Source organism: Osmerus mordax, chromosome 8 (assembly GCF_038355195.1).
Source record: "Osmerus mordax isolate fOsmMor3 chromosome 8, fOsmMor3.pri, whole genome shotgun sequence".
NCBI lineage: Eukaryota > Metazoa > Chordata > Actinopteri > Osmeriformes > Osmeridae > Osmerus > Osmerus mordax.
In genome coordinates this window covers 11,490,398-11,512,264 of record NC_090057.1, presented here as the reverse complement: position 1 = coordinate 11,512,264, position 21,867 = coordinate 11,490,398, and the positions used below count along the sequence as shown (strand labels likewise).

The 21,867-nt window shown below is 47.6% G+C and overlaps 1 protein-coding gene across 1 annotated transcript in view; it reads right to left on the bottom strand.

Annotated features, from left to right (window-relative positions):
- LOC136947652 (nesprin-2-like) overlaps nucleotides 1-21,867 on the bottom strand; it is an 81,528-nt gene that overhangs the window by 41,723 nt on the left and 17,938 nt on the right. Inside the window, 23 exon segments of the mRNA XM_067241779.1 lie at nucleotides 88-2,125; nucleotides 2,217-2,455; nucleotides 2,712-2,867; nucleotides 3,545-3,721; nucleotides 5,956-6,978; nucleotides 9,014-9,143; nucleotides 9,748-9,884; nucleotides 10,065-10,418; nucleotides 10,638-10,802; nucleotides 10,935-11,247; nucleotides 15,195-15,373; nucleotides 15,587-15,881; nucleotides 15,968-16,075; nucleotides 16,437-16,642; nucleotides 16,892-17,095; nucleotides 17,204-17,305; nucleotides 17,476-17,643; nucleotides 18,032-18,190; nucleotides 19,170-19,320; nucleotides 19,555-19,710; nucleotides 19,795-20,576; nucleotides 20,877-21,027; nucleotides 21,436-21,605. Of these exon segments, the coding sequence (XP_067097880.1) occupies nucleotides 88-2,125; nucleotides 2,217-2,455; nucleotides 2,712-2,867; nucleotides 3,545-3,721; nucleotides 5,956-6,978; nucleotides 9,014-9,143; nucleotides 9,748-9,884; nucleotides 10,065-10,418; nucleotides 10,638-10,802; nucleotides 10,935-11,247; nucleotides 15,195-15,373; nucleotides 15,587-15,881; nucleotides 15,968-16,075; nucleotides 16,437-16,642; nucleotides 16,892-17,095; nucleotides 17,204-17,305; nucleotides 17,476-17,643; nucleotides 18,032-18,190; nucleotides 19,170-19,320; nucleotides 19,555-19,710; nucleotides 19,795-20,576; nucleotides 20,877-21,027; nucleotides 21,436-21,605 (7,563 nt within the window).

Genomic DNA, 21,867 nt, shown 5'->3' with positions numbered 1-21,867 from the left:
ATGAAGGAAACAAACACTGTCTATCAAACAGTGACAGAGATGTACACCACACTATACCATTGTGTAGAAGATATCAGGGAAACGTACCATACGTGCGCGGCACTCTTGCATGCTGGCCTCCCTCAGGGTGAACAGTTCATCAAACGTCCTCATGTCTACGCGTTCTCTCTGTCCCAGTGCTTCCAACACCCTCATCCCAGACTCCAAGTTCCTCCAAGTTACCCAGCAGCCCTGCAGTTCTAAATCGATCACGCTTTCATCCGGAGCAACCGGCCCAGCTTCTTTTAACTCCTGACAGCTTTGGTGAAGAAGGTCCATCATGGCCTTGTACTCGGAGCAGAAATGGAGACCTTCTAGAAGGTTCCCCTCCAGCATTTTGATGTCGTGGGTGATGGTGAGTTCACAAGAGAGGAGGTTCTCCACTGTCCGGCGGATCTTCTGCCTCTCTGAGGTGAGCTGGGATGGGTACAAGTCCTGAGATATGGCCTCCAACTGGTCCGCTGCCTCTTGGCATTCTTTCTTCACCAGGGGAAGTTCTACCAGAAGAGTTTGGCATAGCCTGAACCTCTCGCCCACATCGACACTTGTGTCTTTGGACATTTGGATCTGTCCCTTCACCTTATCTCTGGAATCTTCCACGTGCTTCCTAAGGCGTAGGTACTTCTCATGCTCCGGGGCGTGGAGGTCGAGATTTTTGATCTTTTCCTGCAGTTCTGCGATGGTGCACAAGAGGGCGCCTTTCTGCGCTTTCTGGCAGTGCTGGAGCTCCTGTATGTGACACTGATGCTCCAGGAGCAGGCGCCTCGAGGGCTCAGTGGCCCAGAGATTGGCTCTGGTTACTGGGAAGCTCTGCCTCCCCAGATCAGCTGCTATCTGGCTCAAGCTCGTTCGGACGGCGGCTAGCTCCTCAGCAGAAGACATCTGAGCGTGCAGAAGCTCTTCCAGTTCCCAGACAGTCGCCCTCTCGTGGACCAGCATCCCGTCCAGTTCCAGACGAAGGCCAGCGAGCCTGTTCACCAGGTAGCGGCTCTCGGCCGGGGTCATGCCTGGAGCCATCTCCTTGGCTTTTTCCAAAAGGGTGTCAGTGAAAGAGATCTGTCTTTCGACATCCTTCAGGGCAGATTGGTGGGAGTGGACCTTTCTCTCTAGGTCAGAGATGCAGGCCGGAGACACATCTGTGGACGTTTCTTTTTCAATATGCGAGGCCACGAGCCACGTATCCATTTTTGTGATATGGGCGAATAGCTTTTCTCTCCCCCGCAGGGTTTTCTCCATCTCCTCCAGCGTGTGAGAGCAATCGTCGGCGACGCCTGCACAAAGGTCCTCCAGGGTCTTCAGTGAGTTCAACACTTTCTCCATCTCCTCCTCTCCGAGGATCGAGTCTAGGGCTTTCACGTCTCCTGTTTCGGATCGAACCGTCGACCGTACGGACACAATCTCCGTTTGCCGTTTCCTCATCCACGCGATTTGTACACGAGCCTCTTCGGGGAAGAGGGCCAGCCTTTTCCCCGAGGTGAGAAGGTTCTGGGTGCGTTTGGCCCAGATGACCCTGTCCCGTGTCCGCTGAATGATTTTAGACAGAGAGTCGCTGACAATTTCAGGAGACTGAGCATTGAGCTCGCTCTGTGTGAGATCAAGCAACTGCTTTAAGCCCTGAAAGACCTGGCTCATCGCCTCTCTCTCCTCCTGTCCTAGTCCAAACTCACTGAGCTCCTCGGACACGCACAGGAGATGTGTGTACTGTTGGTTAAAAACGTTGAGGTCAGCAAACATCGAGATCCTTTCGAAAGCACGGGGGGCGCCTCGCTGCGTTTGGAATGATTGGGAAGCAGCTTGGAGCGCGGCACGCAACCTCTCGGCCTCTCGTCGTAGGTTATCCGCCTGGGAGGAGGAAACGAGGCCATGCCACAGCGTCCTGGTGCAGGTCGCCTCCATCAGCTTCCACGTCTCCTGAAGCTCTCCGAGACGGGCGAGGAGAGCCCCTGGGCCCTCCGACTCGCTCAGGTGACCTGACACCTGGCCGCACAGCTGCAGCAGCTCGCTCAGCGCGGCTTTCTGTTGCCTCAGAGTCAGCAGGAGGGAGCTGAGTTTCTCAACTTGAAGGGCATTGCTTCCCAAAGCCTCCCTGCGCACGACAACGAAACCGAGAGAATACGTCAACACCTCATTTCTCAAACCGAAAATGAATCACAACAAGTCACTGCGGGGTCACTCACAAGGTTAGCCCGGCCAGCTCGGAGGCCAGACCTTTCAGGCGCCCTCCGACGACCCCCATCTGCTCGTGGTACTGTGTGACCAGGTCGAGTTGAGCCTCTTTGACCTGCAATGTGGCAGCGGCATCCAGAAGGGCAGCGCTGCATTGGCCCTCCGTGCTCCGTGCGTCCTCCGGGTCACGAGCCTCGGTGCTCACACTGCTCATCACAGCCACCTGCTCCAGCACGGAACGTCTGAAGCACTGCATGGAAGCCCATCAGGAACACATTCCTCAGATAAGGGGCTCATTTTCTTGTTTCGATCCAGAACGCAATTAGAATTCAAAGCATGAAATGCAATGATTCATTGTTTATTTTACAAACGACATTTTTATCGATGCCCATAGTTAACCACATTTAAACATGACACACACAGTGCTAGTACTACCACTACTTTCTCTCGATGAGCTAAAGAGGTAGGTAAATCCTTCAAAAGAAAATCTTTAGGGGATCTGGTACCTCAGCCTCCTTCAGTTGCTGGGTCATGGCAGTAGGGTTGAGCTGGGCCGGCTGATAACGGCAACCTAGAGCGCTGAGGACAGTCCGGCCAAGCCTGGTCTCTGCTTCTCTGGGCGAGGGTGCAAGGTACCATGCTGGCTCCATTCGGTGGCCTCCCTTAAATACACAGAAGCAAAACAAAGATACAAAATAGGACTGAGTGAACAAAAGGATTGTGTTGAAAGTGAGAGGTGCTGTACATACAGTAAATTCAATATATACTGTAACTGCCCCAGATGTTACAAATCGGGAACACTTTGCCCGGTGGCCAGTCAAATTGCAAATGAGTGGTTTTAATCTTAGATAGACCGGTTACATTTAGTTACAGATGGCCTCCTAAATGACTGTGATGACTGATGACAGTGCCGGAAACTACAAGTGCCCTGCAGGAAATCCCATCAGCACATGGCTCCTTCCTGGATGGCTACCATCTTGGGAATACAGTCTCATCAAGCCTAGGAAACTTCAAACATCTAGTCTTATCTGGTCAATGATCAAAGCAGTTCACTGAAGTGCTCCCATGGCTGGGTATTCTTAATACATCATTCGTTTCGATTTACACTTAGCAGAAACATTTCAATCGGAGGATTAAATGTTGGATGGAGAACCTTTCATCTCTTTCATGTTTGAAGTTAACCAAGCTATTAATAAATAACTTACATCACGTGGCACTACTGTACGTCTTCAGGCCCTAACTAGCTCTCCGCTGAACATATCTCAGTTGCCTGGCCCGCAAACACTCATCTCCCGCTCTCTCCAAAGTCCCATCGACCGTGCACATGAAACACACTCACCTTGGTGATGTCACTTCTCTCCACCAGCCCTCGGATCTCAGAGAGGATTCCCCGCATGGCCGACGTGTGGCGAGGGGACTCCAGCTGCACTATTCCGCCACCTGCTTCCGCTGTTCCTGCGCGGGCTGACGACCGCTGAGCCCGGACCAGCGTGCCTTCCTCAGCTCGGCCCCCCTCCTGAGGAGCAACAAGGCGGTGCCACATCGCAGTTTCTATCTCTTGTTTAGACTCGATAATGACAAGGCTTCGTGTGCTTCTCCCGCGGTCTCAGCCAAGACTACTGTGTTTCAAATCCCTGTCCTGGCAAGTTAGTGCAGCAATTATAGCAAGAATGTGACTGTAGAAAGCTAGCCTTCCCCTGAGGGATATGGGCCTGGTTCCATAATTCTGCACTCCTATTTGTGTTTGAACTGACATGACTTGTTATGTCTACTGTAGGTAAAGATAGGCGTGGAGGAAATCTTAACTTGAGTAACACATGTGTACTATTCCTAAACATGTCATATTCCGGTATCCATTTAGATCCAGGTGCTTGTAATAATTGTTAGTTAATATGTGATAAGGCCCTTATAAGATGCTTATTGACATTCATGTGTTAACAAGACTTAGTACATATTAACTAATGCATATTACTGGGAGTCAGGTGGCTGAGTGGTGAGGGAGTCGGACTAGTAATCCGAAGGTTGCCAGTTCGATTCCAGGTCATGCAAACTGACGTTGTGTCCTTGGGCAAGGCACTTCACCCTACTTGCCTCGGGGGAATGTCCCTGTACTTACTGTAAGTCGCTCTGGATAAGAGCGTCTACTAAATGTAAATGTACTGCATCTGCAACTGCAATGTAAATGTACTGCATGCCTAAATGTAAATGTACTGCATCAGTTGGCTGAGCGGTTAGGGAGTCGGGCTAGTAATCCGAAGGTTGCAAGTTCGATTCCCGGTCATGCAAACTGACATTGTGTCCTTGGGCAAGGCACTTCACCCTACTTGCCTCGGGGGAATGTCCCTGTACTTACTGTAAGTCGCTCTGGATAAGAGCGTCTGCTAAATGACTAAATGTAAATGTACTGCATCTGCAACTGCAATGTAAATGTACTGCATGACTAAATGTAAATGTACTGCATCAGTTGGCTGAGCGGTTAGGGAGTCGGGCTAGTAATCCGAAGGTTGCAAGTTCGATTCCCGGTCATGCAAACTGACATTGTGTCCTTGGGCAAGGCACTTCACCCTACTTGCCTCGGGGGAATGTCCCTGTACTTACTGTAAGTCTCTCTGGATAAGAGCGTCTGCTAAATGACTAAATGTAAATGTAAATGCATCTGGATCTAAATTGTTACAGGATTATGATATTTCTTTAGGAACAGTAGTATGTACTGTGTCACAGATGTTTGCTATTGACAGGCACAGCTCCCGGAAAGGGGAAAAAAGAGCGGGAACTGGTTTGAGGAGACACGGTCAAGTTTGAATCTTCCAGGTGACATCTGACATGAAATCCTCATTAAGTAGCAAAAAACACAAGCAATAGTGCATTAACAGTATGGTCTATTCTAACATATCGGACAGACTGTTGGCAACCTAGCACACAAAAGAACATCAGTTTTTTCATCAGTGGACTAATGCTCCTCAAATGATCAAAACCTTACTCAGTGGAATGTCTTGAAGACTGGATTAAAATATATACCTGGCGACTCTCCTTTTGTAGTTTAAAGAAACTACTCCTGGTTATGGAACCAGATTAAAAGTTAGTTGGATGCGACGGGCCGCAACCAAGAACCATTGTGTTGCTTTCTTGTCAACCAATCCAGAATGAACACAAATGTGACGAGTGCTGATATAACTTCCTTTCTTCTTCTCTAAAGAAAGAGCTCACTGATGGAGTGTGGATTTTACTGCCCTTCAGGGTTGTGAAAGTCTCTGCTGACAAGGAACCATTTGTCTCAGGGAAGTAAATTCCTCATTGGGATTTAAAACAGCATATATTTTGACTTGGGGCAAATAACAACCTTCAAATGTCAAACTATGCCGCTACGTATTATACTGTGATAACTGTTCAAGTTCAGTCTTGTAAAGAGTGTCTGAAAATGTCAAAAAATCTCTTAGAAAAGACAATAACTGATTTTTCTGAATGACTTGGACCTCAGAAGAAAGATAAAACATGTGAGGTGAGAGAAAGTATTTTTTTAACTTCTGAAAGACTTGGCTCCATGGTACACAGTGTGTGTACAGGCAAATTGTGTTAAATGTCAAACAAGTGCAGACTGGACAAGTAAGAGTGGGGAGTGGGCGGCACAGAATGGAATGGAATTAGGTTTGAAAACAATTATGCCCCGAAACTAGGGGAATGAGAGAGAAAGAGAGAAGAATAGAAAGTGAGACCGGAGAGAGGGTCAGAGAGAAAGAGAGAGGGATTTACCTGTTCCTGTTGCGTTGTCTTTATGTCCGAGGATGCAGATCCCCACGACGACATGGAACTTAGATCTTTCATTTGACAGTGTTTTGGTTGATCTTCTGTCGGTCTCGGCCCCTTCCGTTTTGTGTACTTTAATTCAGTCATTTGCTGTTCCAAGAGCTCTGACTCAGCACTCTTCCATTTGTCGTCCCATTCGATGCCCTGTGATTCAGTACATTTCCTCTCCCTCCTGGTCGACCTGGTGGGCTTCTCAGTGGGACCCTCTGCGGCCTCCTGGACTGAGGAGTGACCCTGTACGTCAAACGACTCAGAGTCCTGTGAGGTAAATTGATGCAAGCCACTTCCTCCTGAAGACAGTTGACCGTGACTACACTGAAACTCTGACTGATGTTGGTTTATGTCTAAAACGATGGTGAACACTTTCTTCGTCTCCTTCTGGTGTTGCGGTTCGGTCTCGGACTGAAGGTCGCTTATCGGTTTTGTGTATGTGTCCGAATCCCCTTGTTCTGCTACTTGTGTATCTGGTTCAACGCACACACTGTAAAAGTGTGTAGCGGCCTCTGACCGTCCATCCACCCCCTCATCCGTTCCCCCAAACCCAGGAGTCTCATGACCTTGCTCAGAAAAGGAGGTGAAATGACTTACAGTGTCATCACCATTGTCCACATAATCTGAACACGTGTCCAGAACGATCGTGGCAACTTTACGGGGTTCAGCCATGTCTTGTTGTGTCTCAACAGCCTGGATGACATCAGGCATGTTGGTTGTGGATTGTTCATCCGTGTCTGTCTTAAAAGGGCCTGGTTGACAAACTCCACGGTCGCATAACGGTATTTCTGCAGAGTCACCACCTCCAGACGCCTCTGGGAGGGATGTAAGCAGAGCTTCGCTGAGGCGAAGGGTTTCGGAAGCACTTTTCTCCAGTTTCTTGGTGCGTTTCTTTCCGAGGCAGCTCCGCAGGAAGTCCCGCCGTGAGAGCGCCCCCTGCAGGTCTTGATGGAGTTGTCGTCCTGCATCAAGTGTGACCTGTAGTAGATAAAAATCAAGTTTCTTTGGATGCCTTTTGATGAAACCGTTTTTTAGCAAACTGTTTCGTTTTTATAACAAAAAAAAGGTCAGTTCATCAAGGTAAGTTCGTCATTCGATGTCAAATGAATACGTGGGAAAGGTTCGACTGACGACACATTGCATCAGGCATTGCTGGGGTAGCAAAGGCTGTTGTGTTCTTTCCCATTTTCTGTCAAAAACTGTTGTCTCCAAAAGCATGTTGATTACCAAGTACTCACAAATGAAAGTGCTCCTAATGGCTCCAAACTAGAACAGGATGAGAACAAGGCAATTTGAGAACAGCTCTTTTTAGAAATATCCTGCTGTGAGGCTAAATTGCAAACAGACCAAAAGACCTGGGGTCTCATTTATAAAACTGTGCGTAGGATTCTTACTAAAAGTGTACGTACGCCCAAAAGCCTAAAATGGCGTACGCTCACAAAAATTCAGATTTATAAAACCGTGCGTACGCACACCTGTACGCAATGTTCCCTTTATAAATCACAGATTACCCACAAGTGTGCGTACGTGAATCAGCATTGTACCCCGCCCTGAACACGCCCATTTTTAACCATAAATAGTCAATGCAAAGCACCTCATGAATGCTAATCTAGTATCTCATCATGACCCTGGCATGCGATTGTTCTTTACGGTGAATCATAGCGCATGACAACTTCTCAGACACTGTTAGCCTATTGGTGGAGCCCGAAAACTCCGAAAATGTGGTGGCCGGTAGATCACCAATTACAAAAACTGTGCGAGTGGCGTCAACTGTGCCAGTGAAACCACGAGTCGGGATACAATTTGAAAACAAAAGCGTTGTTATGAACAGTAATCTATTAAAGTCTGGACTGATGACGTGGAGTGTAGCGATTGCACGGGAGCTTAACAACTGTATTTCCAGTTTTTGACATATGATTATATATGCACAGTATTAAATAAATATATTTAGTTATACACTGTATTCTGCAGTTATTTAAAGGTAGGATATGTGATGTTATCTGCATTCCATGCAGTCGGGCATTTCCCCCTCCTGCACTCCGGTAGTGGACAATATGATGGTGAGACAGCGCTGAATTTTGATTTAAAATTTGAGTTGATTGTACAAGGTGTTTATGGAACAATTATCACTCAGTACAAGCTAAAATAATACTGCTGGATTAAATCTTCATGATAATTATGAAATCGAGTGAAAAAAGTGTGTGAGGAAAACAAAATATATAAATATTACGAGTAATCGTTCTTCCCACATTTACTTTCTGCAGTCTGACTACAGTACGGTCATCTGCGTCTCCAATTCCAACTGTTTCCAAAATGTGCGTAGGCCTACGGGAGAGTCAGAGTTTGCGTGGAGGACAGCACATTCTCCCGTCAAGTTTGTTTTTTATAAATCACAACCTTTGCGTGGAAAGTGGCGTACGCACATGTTCAGCCCCGTTTTGTGCGTACGCAAGCTTTATAAATGAGACCCCTGAACTGATCAAGTTCCATGTTACAATGTTGTTGACAGGCAGGCAACAAATATGAGATAATGCATCCTGTAAAGCTTTTATAAATGGTAAGGCCTTTGGTCCTCTTAAAAACATTCTCTGTAAACTCAGAGTGAACCCAGGAAAATGGAGCAACAAACCAATTACATTCTTAGTGTAACATCCTCTTATGAAATGAACAGAGTACTGACTAATCATTTGGTCATGTTTGAGGTTTTCCATCTAACCGTCTATCATTTTGACAAAAAGACAAATGTTTCCTTACCACACAGGAAATAGGTAGACAGAGATATGGATCAGATATCAACCAACCTGGTTTCTTATAGCAGGCATAAGGAATATTCAAAGGCATAACCTTCAACATGCAACTTTGAGCCAAACGAGACTGGCTGGCTGACAGACATGTGGGGGAGGGTCGGTCGACGACACAGGTTGAAGGGCAGACGATTGGAGGAAAGATGAATTGTAAGGGACAAAAAGATAGGTGTGCTTGGTTGAGGACAGGGGGCGCTCCGGTTTGTCACCTGGGTGGAGTGTGGTGGTTGGGACTGGGCCGCCTGGCTCCACTGCTGCAGCCTGGAGGTGGTCTCCCTCATGCGGCGTGCGGTGTCCGCTGCAGCCTGCTGCTGCTTGTCACACACACTGGACCTCAGACTGGAGAAGGACGGTGACAGAGAGAGAGAGAGAGAGAGAGAGAGAGAGAGAGAGAGAGAGAGAGAGAGAGAGAGAGAGAGAGAGAGAGAGAGAGAGAGAAAGAGAGAGAGAAAGAGAGAGTGAGAGAGGGAAAGAGAGAGAGACAGAGAGAGAGAGAGAGAGAGAGAGAGAGAGAGAGAGAGAGAGAGAGAGAGAGAGAGAGAGAGAGAGAGAGAGAGAGAGGGAAAGAGAGAGAGTGAGAGAGAGAGAGATAGAGAGAGATAGAGAGAGAGAGAGAGAGAGAGAGAGGGGGGGGGGGAAGAGAGAGAGATAGAGAGAGAGAGAGAGAGAGAGAGAGAGAGAGAGAGAGAGAGAGGGAAAGAGAGAGAGATAGAGAGAGAGGGAGAGAGAGAGAGGGAAAAAGAGAGTGAGACAAATAGGGGTGAGGAACGGGAAGAAGAATGTAGAATAGGGGATTGACCGAATATTTGGGGGTAAAAGAGAAGAATAATGAACAGAGAAACAAAAGCAACACAAAAGACAAAATAGCTTAATTGTTTGTTTCAAACATAAGGACATGTACAGCATGTTTAGAAGTGGCAGATACCAGTACATACATACATACCTGTCTAAGTTTTTGGCTAGTGCATCCACAACCAAAATCCTATTTGATGACAGTTTCTCGTCTTTGACATTTGACCCTCCTGTTGTCTGAAGGTCATGAACTCTTGCTTCAAGCTGTATCAAGCTTTGTTCACAGTCCTTAAGACAATACGATTATCTTCATGAGTAATTCTGCAAAGACTTTGTTATATTTGTCTACAATCACTGGCGTTTAGGCACAATAATACCTAAAACACATCCATGTATCTATGCAATGTAATTAATAACACATAATTTCACAAATGTCTTCATACTGAAAGTTATCAACATCCTGGTTACCTGTAGACTCTGCCAGCGCTGTTCAAACTGAGAGACGTCAAAGACCACCACGGAAATGTCCGGTTGACGGGCCAAACGCTCAGACAAGCCCTGCAGTGCCCCCTGCAGGCTGAAGGTCTCGTCGTCCAACTGCTGCCACTCACACTGAGACGACTTCTCCTCCAGCTGAGCCCAGATCTCCCTGATGTCGCTCTCCAAGATCCTGCCGAGCGCTTCCGTGCGGTCCTGGAGGTCTTGGACCTGCTGGGACAGGGAGACCTGGCCCTCACCTGTGCAGCTGGACGACAGGAAGCCCTGAAGAGACACCAGCTCCACAAGGTCCTTCTCTGCTCTTCCCAGTTCAAGACGCACAGCCTGCAGGGGCAGACATGTTTTGTTGAGAACATATACTGTATATATACTGTATATATACTGTATATATACTGTATATTTGAATCAGGTGTTGAGTGTTCAGAATGTTTGTGCGTGTGTTTATTTGAGAGATAAGTGTGTGTGTGTGGGGGGGGGGGGATGAAATATAGAACTGCATGCGGATTGGTGAGTGAGTGTTGCGCACACTCTGATCCATCTCACCTCCAGGGCCTCGAGATCGGCCTTCGGCTCAGATAAGTGTCGAGGCTGCTCTTTCAAATGGGATCTCCTCTCCTGCAGGGAGCCCAGACTGCGATGGCCATCATGAACCAGCCGGCCGCATCGCTCCTCTCTACACACACCCTCCTCGAGGATGGCACACAGGCACTGATCGAGGGAAAAAGCCATTCACTTGTGCTTTCATGTACAATCGTCAAGCTCTCATTTCTAGTGCAATGTACATCTACCAAATATGTGTACGCATCTGCAACCGAGAGACACCCAGCTTTAGACACTCACTCTCAGCTCCCTGAGCAGCTGGGGCTGGCGGTCCTCCAGGGACGCCCAGGAAGAGTCCTCCCAGATGGGGTCCTTGGTCAGCCGCTCCAGCTTCTGCCTTTGGGCCTTCAGGGTGGAGAAGTCGGGCCCCAATGCTTTGGTCCGATCCAGCAGCTCCTGGGCCCGCCGGGACGTCTGCCTGCGCAGGGTGGCTCCAGGCCAGGGGAAGAGCAGAGGGAGCTGGTCGGTTTGGTGCTGGAGCTCCGTAACTCGGGAGCGTGCTCGCTGCCGTTGGGCCAGGTAGAAGCTGAGGTCAGGCTCCGCCCGCAGGAGGCTGACAGAGATGAAAAGGTTCCACCTTTTAGACATGTACAGCACACCCACGTGTTACCTGGTTATGACTATTAAAGAGATGTTACTAAGCCTGAGATATTCATAATATAATGATGTGTAATTTGATTTAATATGTCTAGCAATCAGGGCACAGACATGTTGTGTCATTCGTTTTCTCGGCTTGTGACCATCTTCTATTCAAACAGGTAGAGTACCAGATTAAAATTGTCTTCACATTAAGGTTGTGCACTTAACATGCTTTCATGATAAAACTTTGAATATAATTTGAATAATTGAGGCACAAGCAAAACATTATTGTTGTGTTTTGGATTCTTGGATGTAGGCAGTAATAAGCTTCTAAGTGACTCAAACTGAATTTGTTCAGCAAATCTAGGACATCTACCGGTAGTTATGAATGCACATCGGACCCAGTGCTGAATGTACAAGCACCATGATATCCCACACAATCATGAGATTTAATTGAAACATTCTTTACACTACAGGTAACCTTTTTTCACCGCCATAATATTTGTGCTGTAATGTTTAATAAACGACTGCTGTAGTCACAGATGTGTGCAAATAAAAGGACATTCTGTGAATAGAGCTAAGGACAAGACTAGTCTCATGAATATAAAGCACAAGGTAATAAACATACATAGTGCAACCTTGCAACCATGTCAGATGGGTATCTTATTTGGAAAGTAATTCCTTTATTGTATGGCCGATATCCCATGCATACCTAGTAAACAATATTTTCATAACTTGTCTTGCAACTATATTAACATCATGTACAATGAGACTAGAACAGACTACAATTTAGAATTTAGTTACTTTAGAACTGAGAACATTGAGTGATGTCACAGAGCTGTTATTTGTATTGTGTGGAGGGATGTAACAGTGACTAAACCTATCTGCTTGGTAACATTTAAATTCTTTATCACCCAAAACAAAATGGATCTCAACTGAGCAAAGATCCATTTTTCCCCTAAATGGATCCTGTTATCCTTTTGCACTGGGTAGATTGCCCAGGTATGTACCATAGCCATCAAATTGTACTGCCTGATACTAAATTATAGGATATTGTTTTTTTTGTTTTGATAAATTGTTGTCTTAACATTGATAGCAATGAGATTAGACTGTTATCAAAACTGTATTGTGCCATGTGCAATTGCTAAATATGTCATTTACTGAATTAACATTGAACAAATTGCAATATAGTATGAGCTATAAAATGAGCTTTTTACTGCTTTTTGTTTGTTCAAATATTCAAATATTCAAAAAGCTTTATTGTCTAATATGTTGCCATGTTAGAAAATGTTCTTTTGATTTAAGGCAGAGTGTATGTGATGTGTCAGTAGCATGAGTTGTGTATATGTATTGCATTGGGAATGAAGGGAGGGGTGTGTTAAACAGACAAATGTTACTACAGACAAAATCCCTTCTAGAAACATGTAATTCATGTGTTAACTCATTATAACTTTACCAATTTATTTAAACTTCACCAATTATTATTTTTGTTTGTTGACAGTATGCAGTCCAGAGTTAGAGAGGGCCCAGGACACTCAACCAAGGAAACAACGTTCTGCTTCTGTTTGTGGTCATTGCAATAATGCTGGTGTCAGCTGCAATCAGAACGTTGGATATTCCCAGCAGCTAGGCAATGATGCTTCACCCGACCAATCACAAGAGAGATCTACACGTAATACATCTAGAAAGGAAACCTCAAGGTCTGCCGCCCCCACCGTTCTAAATCCTGCTGAAAGCCTGTCCAGAATGCGCATGCGCTTTCCTTTTCTGTTTCTGGATGGTGAGAAGCACGAGAACATCCCCAATATCGACTCATGGATGGATTACCTGAGGGAAGACAGTCTCTCTCCCCTTCCATCCCCAGAGCTGGACATAAGTGACTCCACAAATGTAAAAGAACTGGAGGATCATAAGAAACATGAATTTATATTCCCTGCTTCGGTCTACATAGATTGCTCTGAAGAATTCCACTCTAGTTCTTCAAAGTTTGAGTTTCTTTTTCAGCCCCAGGCTGAAGCTCTTACCCCGTCATATGAGGAGAGTCCCAAGAAGGGAAAGCAATTCAAACAGAATCTGGACTCTGGACTAGCGCTCGAGCTGGAGGTTCATCTGGACAAACATGGTGCGTCTACCACACAGGCTAACTGGACTTTCAAAGTCCCTCAGCCCCATAATCAAAAACCTGAACAGTCTTCAAGATACATTGAAAATGGTGACGAACTCTCTTGGAAACCAATGGAAAAGACAGATGCGAGCTGGGGGTGTGCTGAACCCAAAAGGATTGATGTGGCTCTGGAATCCCTCCAAACGACAGGGCGATCTCAAAACTCATGGAGCGTATTTGAAATGTTTACAGAGTCCAGAAAAGAGACTGACTTGTCTCCAGGGACCCGAGACGTGATTAAGTTGCCTACTGAACAAAAAAGGAAGGAGAAGTATCCCAATCTAAGTACTGACTCCAACCTCCTCAACAGGGACATTGCTGAAATCTCTACTCACCCCAAGCAACAGACTGATTCAAGTAAAAAGCCTCAGGATGTATTCAAGATGCCACTACCACCTAGCCCGAGGGTGAAGAAGCATTCTGGATACACAGATGTGCAGCGTAGTGATATCGAGTCAAACATGCCTACTCCATCAAAACCCACTGAGCCGTCACCAGAGAGCTGGCATATATTTGACATTTTCAATGAGCCACCAAAACAAACGGAAACAGGTGCCAAACGTGGGGAGGAGCTGGAGAGGAATATTCAGTATGAGCAGGAGAAGCAAAGATGTGGACAGTCTCCTCAGCGAGTACTGCAGGGGAAACCAGACCACCAAAACAAACAAACAAACAATGGAGATCTGCATGAAGCCAGTTCAGATGGGTCCAATGCACAAAAGGAGGAGTCGGATTTCCATTATGTTGGTCTAACCCACAGCCCCCAGGGAAATGCAATGACTAGCACATTTCTAGGTGCAAAAGGACATTATACCACCATGGCATCATCCAAAAATGTAGGCACTCTTGGTCAGAGTGAGTCCGGACAACAGGGGCTCCACGTTTCCTTACCTCTAGACAACGACGATTCCCTGCTTGTTCAGGCTAGGAAAAGTTCCAGAAAACGCAATTGCCAGAATGACGATGAATTGGAGCCGTCTCAGAGAGACTGCACTGTGACCCGTCGAACCAGCATAATATTTGTCCCCCCTAAGACCACCAGGTTCCCTTCTTCAAATGAGGACATCTCACAACTGGATAGTTATGTGGGACAAAAGGAGAATGAGGCTGATAGAAGCAGGAGTTTGAAGAGAGAAAAGCCTAACAATCCGACGTTGTCCATTCTCTATTCAGGTGAGGGTGTACCATCCCATTTGCCTTGCCTCGCAAACTCAGGTAGATTACATTCTATGCTTGATGGAAGGAATCACATGAGCCTTCGAAATGACCAGGTGAGCTCATCCATCCCTGCCCTGAGTGGAAAGATAATGAGAGAACAACTGCTTCCAGCAACAAGCTTTGAGTCGGAGACAGGAAAATCCCCTCAGAAAAGAAGTACCACATTTAAGAACAGAGCGAAATAGGCTTCCTGGATAATGAAGTAAGAGGATGGAAGAGTTCCTTAGCGTTAATTTCTCCTCATTCGTACATGATTTTTTCTTAGAACACTTCATTTAAACCCATGAACTAGATGTCTACCTTGAAATAAAATAAAATGACTGGAACCATTACCTTCTCTTACGAAAGAAAGTTGTCTGTTTCGATATTCATTTGCCTTGCAATTGTGAATGACCGTTTCAATGCATACAAAACGGATTCAGCATTTGAGGACGAAAAGCTCAGTTTCCTCGCCCCAATAGTTTCAGACAAAGTCAATATATTTCTTCTAGCTGGAGCATTACAGTGAAGTCCACATCTGGTCCCGTGTAGTCATGTACCTGTGATGTTGTTCTGCTGGCTGCTGCATGGACCTCCACAGCTCCTCGATGCTGCGTATGGTCTGCAGTAGTTCCAGTTTCTGGTCCTCACTAATTCCATGTCTTTCAAGCAGCTTGTGTCCAGTAACCCTGAGGTCCTCCATACGAGACTCTCCTTCAGTCGTCACATTCAGGATAGCCTGCCCAACAGTGGAAAAGGGATATGTTTATGACCATTATAGTCATGTTTTTTTAAACATACAAAGCTGATATATATTTACAATCAACTTTATAGCAGACATTATGAAGACTCATTACTGCTTCAACCCTTACTAGGTCCCTAAATCCATCTCCACAAAAAGGACTATTCACTTGGTAGAGTTCAGAACAATCCCCAGGAAAGACTCCCATACCTGGATAGCAAGTACTCTCTGCTCTGCCTGGCCTTGGCTGCCAGAACCATCCGTGACGACAGAGTCAGCTTGTTGTTGCACAGCTGTAACCCAGGCCTCTGTGTTTTCAGCCAGGGTCTGGAAGGCCCGGGTCTCAGAAGCTAGAGGTCGCTGGTCCTCCTCGGACAGCAGTGTGTTGGTTTGGAGACTGTGGAAGTGCTCCAGCAGCCTGCCACTGTGCTGTAGTATGGAGGACTCCTTGAGCGTGCTCCCATGTAAGTATTTAATCAGTTCACCAAGGGCCTCTGTTTGCATGCTGCAAGGGAAGTGAGTCTTGTCAATGCAAATTCGTCAACGTGGAGTGCATTTGTATTGAACTTGGAGGTGAAATAACTAGTTGACCTGTTTTGAAGAACTTCCTGATGCAGGCTGGTAACATCCTTGTCTCTCTCTGCGTTCACCTCTGCTGCCTTTAACCATGTTTCCAGACGCTCACACTCCTTCTGCAGACTACCACACACAGTTTTACAGCTCCTGGCTCTTTGTGAGACAAGGATTTACGAACTGCAAGAGCTATTCAGGGGGGATTAGGGAGTGTATTCCACATACAGTATGACACAGCAACATGATAAACCAGTTCCACTACCCTTCATAAAATGCAATGAAACTGAATAACGAGTATGATATATATGACAGTACCGTAAAGTCTAAACTGCATCCGGAATAAAGTCCAAGTGAACAGCCCCCATTGTGAGCGGTGACAACTAACGAAATAATAAACCAATAAACTAGCACTTTGCGTGGGTTGGAAATCCACTTTCCCCCAAACCAGAGCGGTTCAGCCCGAGGTTGAGCCTGCGAGTGTCCGTACCTCCCCAGCCTCTCCATGTCCTCCTCTGCCTGCTCGCACTTGGCGGCTACGAGGCGGCGCGCCGCGCCGACGCTCTCCTGCAGCTGCATGCAGCATGCACCCAGGTCCTGCAGGCTCTCTGGGCTGGTGACGGAGGCCATGAGCTGCAGCTCCTCCATGAAGCCGTCTGCCTGCTGCGCCTGCGTCTGCAGCTGAGCAGACAGCTCCTGCATGGAGAAGAACGTCATATAACGCGGGTAGGACTTACCCCCACTTTGTTCAGAGAGATCATTTACTACCTTGCTATTCTCCCCTTGCTAAAATATGCAAATAGTGAAACTTGCATTTGAGTTTATAGTGAACATTCGTCATCAGATGGGAAAAGATTTCGTGAAATATGGTAATGAAACACCAGGATGAATATGTGATGGAGATACTCTAGTTCTAGCCTTAGTTTAAGGTCTCCTAACCCCTACCTGGATCTGTGCATACAACTCTGAGGCATCCGAGGCACTGAGGTTGTCAAGGGACTCCTGGATCGTCTGGACAGAAGACTGACATTCGGCCATCTTGGCAGACACCAGCCCCTTAGCGGCCACCAGCTGTCTGTAAATGTCCAGGGTCTCCGAGAAGAACTCCTTCACCTGCTCCATCTTCTTCCTCGTTTGGGTTTCGATGACCTGGACGAGAAGGCCGAGGAAACAGTTGGCAGGGCGCCCATCTCGCTTTATTCGCGGTATAGGTACGGTCTGTCATGTAAAAAGGGTGCATCACGCCACACCACCAACCTGTAGTTCCAGAGGAGGCTCCTCGCTCTGCAACAGAACCTGGATCTCAGACACCCGGCGGTGAAAGCGCTCCAAGCTCTCCTCCTGGGCCTGGAGCTCCTCCTGAAAGCATCATAAGGGTATATTAAAGTAGTCACAAATAAACTAGAATATGTCTCTTTGGCCTCAACGTACAATACCATGACTAGGAATTTTCCGAGATCTTAAATCAAGTGACCGCGTACTTTCGTAAAAATTCACACGACCAGCTAAGTGTGGCCAGGGGGCTGTACCTGCATGGCTGCGACCTCCTCGTCACTCTGGAAGGGGTGTGACTGAGCAAAGGCCGCCATCTTGTTATTGGTCCAGCTCTCCACTTCTCCACCCAGCTGGACCAGGCCCTCCCAGAGAGCCAACCCCACGCGCAGGCTGTCGAGGTGGGAGTCCGTTCTCTCAGTCACCTGCAAGAAAATCAGTTCATGTGCAGTAGGCTGCTTGTGTTATAATTGGTATTAATTAAATAGGAATAATTAATTGCGTCCCATGTGCACAATTCTAGTCCTTTGTGACCTTAAATAAATTGGAAGAAATTTGACTCAAGTGAGGTCTGGGGAATGGGGTAGAGGGTCTGGAGGAATAATCTCAGGGGATAGAAGGTTAGAGGTAGAAGGGCAGGGGTAGAAGGTCAGGGCTAGAGAGTCTGGAGGCAGAAGGTCAGGTCAAAGAGGGTAGAAGATTGTGGGGATTGAAAGGGAGTAGAGAGTCTGAAGGGTGTGGCTCTACAGGTAGAGGCTCTGGAAGTAGAGACGTTGGAGGTTTTCTTGAACGTTGAGGCCGGGGTGAACTCACGTCCAGCCAGCGGTCCATGAGCGTGTCTGCTTCACTCTCGAAGGCGGCGTCGGCACATTCCGGGACCTTCCGCAGCTGAGCCTGCAGCTGTCTGCAGACACTCCGGATTTCCTCCACCCCGTCTCCAAGTCCGCACAGCTCCTCCTTAGCTGCATCCACCTGAATACACGCATGAAACATAAATCCTAAACATGAAACATCAACAAGGTACAAGCACATACAAGCGTGTAAAAAACGAAACAAAGCAGTAACAATTGCAGGTACATTTTCATTGAGAAAGAAAGACTTAAAAATAACAAAAATAAGTATGTGCTGCCATCTAGGTTTGGGAAAAATGTATCATAAAATCATGGCACACTTCCATTGACAATTTGAATTCTCATTCATCGATCTTGGATTTGATGATTAATGTTCAGATTCAATTAGGCATGTTTACCCTACAGATACTGCTCTCAAGTCACTGAACACATACAGGGCTCGACAATAACGATGGCCCGTGGTCAGTAAAAAATAACGTCAAGACAGTTAAACTAGCAACTTACTGTCCCGATCGGGCCACTGCAAAGCATTGATTGGAGAAAAAAATTGCATTGTAAAACTTGACATCCTGCATGTTTTGCTATCTGCTAAAGGCATAAATAACTTTGCAGCTCATGGGGCGCAACGTTGGCCAATCAAAAGTTGAGTAGTGAGTGACTAGTGGTTGTCAAATTGTAATTCTTTAATCTAAAAAAAATGTTTTACAACTGGCGCGAGACACTGAAGTGAAATGGCAGCAAAGGAGAGCTACGAGCTCAAACGGAAGCGACTTATTAAAGTAACTAAGATGCACTGTGTCGTCTGTCGTATGTTACCGTCTAAAGCAGACAAAAGTGGATCTTTTTACACAGGCACTGACAATTTTCTAAAACAATCCCTGACCAGCCATGCTAATAGCAGACAGCACCTGGTTTGCAGAGATGGCTGTCAGCAGGGGAGAGAGCACGTCATGTTTGAGGTTAAAAGTCAATTGTTTTGCTGACTATTAACTTTAAATTTTTTATCACAAAAAAATGTATTTTATTTTTGTTCTTTTTCTATGTATGTAAATAAAAACCGACACAGCTGTAGATGAATCAGTAAAAACGGTGACGCCTACCTTAGTGAGGAGCCTCTGCAGGTTGTCCTTCCCCAGGTAGGAGGCCTGCTGACCGATGGTGCGCTCGGCACGCTGCAGAGCGCCGCTCACGACACCACGGACGCTCTGGAAGCTCTTCAGCAGCTCTGTGAGGCACCGGCACTCGTCCAGTCTGTGCAGAGTAAACAAGAATGAAGATATAAGCAAACGTGTGCCTGCGCACAGATGTGTCCCACACCCACACACACACAATCGTGGACGGTCGCACGCAAACATGCAAATGTGAAGCCAAATACCCAATGACCTCCTGCACGTGTTTCAAGCGAACAAAGAAGTGCGAATGCAACTCGGTGGCAACATCTCCCACGGTAAATCCACGGCTTATCCTCCACTCCGCTCTCGTTACCTGTCGGCGACGGCTTGATGCGTCTCTCCCCACAAGCTCTCCAGCTCCTCCATGGCAGCTCCCGGGTGCGTCGAGTCGGCGTACGCGGCCCGGAGTCCCCGCAGCTCGGAGCGCTGCGTGTCCAGGCGACGTTCCAGGTCTGTCAGCGCACGCATCCTGCGGACAGGAGGGGAGGAGGAGTTTGTGGTGTGTGTGTGTTTGAAGGGTGGCAGGGGGATGAGGTGGGCTGGGGACACATACCTGTGTTGGACAGCAGGAAGGGTGGGCTCCTTCAGTCCCTGCTGGTCGACGGCTGCCTGTACCTCCCTCAGCGTCCGCATGAGGGCCATTCTCCTCTGGACCGGAGGCTTCTTCTCCTCCCCCTCCCTCTTTTCCGGTTCCTTCCCCCTTGGGGCGTTCGACTCGTCCGCCTCTCCCTGCCGCCTCCTCCCCTGTGCCTCGGGCTCATCCTCCTGCTCCGGAGCCTTTCTTCTTTGGCTAGCGTGCTCCTCTTTTGGTTTATGTCCTCCATCTTTTTGGACAACCGACCCTCCGTCTGTTCCCCGTCCCTGCTCACTTGCCCACGTGTCGCCGTCCGCCTCCTCCTCCAGTCTCTGCGACACCGCCGCCGCCGCCTCCTGGCACGTGACCACGACGCCGTCTTTGGTTAGCGTCATCCCCGCCGCCTTCAGCAGGCTGTCCACACCCCAGGCCTCGTGCCCCGCTTTCAGCACCGCTTTTTGGACAGACGCCAGCCTGGCGCGGGCCTCCTGGACCTCACCCTGCTCCTGGGAGTCTGGGGGAGCTCGCAGCGAGGAGATCCCAGAATCGGCCTCGCGTAGCGGGGCGAGGAGGCGCTCGAGCGCCCCCGCTGCCGACTGCACCCTCTTCAGCCGCTGCCTGAGCTGGTTGAGACGGTGGCCACAGTTGCGCAGGGCGTGGCACAGGGGCGGCGGGGTGGTGGGATTGGGCCCCTCCCCTTCCTCCACAGAACTTTGGCCTGAAACGCTACGAAGCGCCGACTGGATCCTCTGATCGATCTCCTGAGGAAAGTAACAAGGGATAGTTCATTCACTTTTGAAACTGAACACTTGCAACAACAAAACACGTTTGGGAAACTTTGTGTGCTGGGTAAGTGAGTGTGTGCGCTTGTTTGTGTGTGCCATTGTTTTATGCACCCGCTTTAAGGTGTGTGATAAAGATAACAGGGGTGTGGTGCAGTTTTCCCACATGACACCACAGAAGCATTTGGTATTCCAACATCGCTGGCAAGCAGCATGCCCTACTCCACGGTTACGCTGCCCTATGTGGCAACATTCAAAATGTTACCCTTAGTCGCACACCTCAATGTCAGCCACAGTCCTGGGATCAGTGACGCTGAAGCCGCAGATGTCCACAGGCTTGCTGGTGATACGATCCAGCTCATCTGAGATCAGAGTTATCTGCGAGTCTGCCGATTCCATTAGGTCCACCGTGGTGTCCAGAGAGGCCATTCTGAGTGATGCACACGCATAAACCATCATCATTCCATACAGTATCACATCCACAAACTGCCTACTGTCGTTCCGTTAGGCTAAAAATGGTGGTTGTGTGTTTCAAGAGCATAGGTCTACAGTACACATTGTTACACTATAATACATTAGCTTTTTAACACAAGCACTTCTTGCGGTACTGTAAATAGTGTGACAGGTCAACATTTGTTGGCTGTATATTTCAGTGTAGCGCATACCGACACAAAGAAAATGATGCTTGGACATGCAGCCTAAAAAGGGAACGTAGAAACACGACACAAATGTCCTAAACAGACTGAGAGTCAACACCACTACCACCGGTCAATTCACCGACGGAAATCAGCCCTTCCTCCAACTTCAAAGTACATTTGGAAGTGAAAAGGCAACGCACCTGGTCTGCAGACAGATCTGCTGGCCCCTCCACTGCTGAGTGAGCGGTGGCTTGTCGTGCTCCGCTTCCCCCCCCTCCTCCAGGCCCCGGGAGGACTGGAAGAACTGGGTGTGCTGCGAGTGCTGGAGCTCAAACTCAAACCACAGCCCCTCGGTGTCCTGTTTGAGAGCCTGCCACAAGGACACACACACACCGGTTCACATTTGGAGCTTTGCGGTTGCAGTCACAGGTTCAACTGAAGTCCATTTGTGCAGGCGTAAAGGTATAACATGTCCTTTTTATAAAAGAACCGTCACTTGGTCAAACACAATGTTTACAGTCGGATTGCAGAGCAACAAAGTATGTGAGACATGCCAAAACAACTCAGTTATGATCTATGTGCTATGCTTACTTGATATTGGTTCCTTCTAAGCCATGTCCTTTTGAAGACTG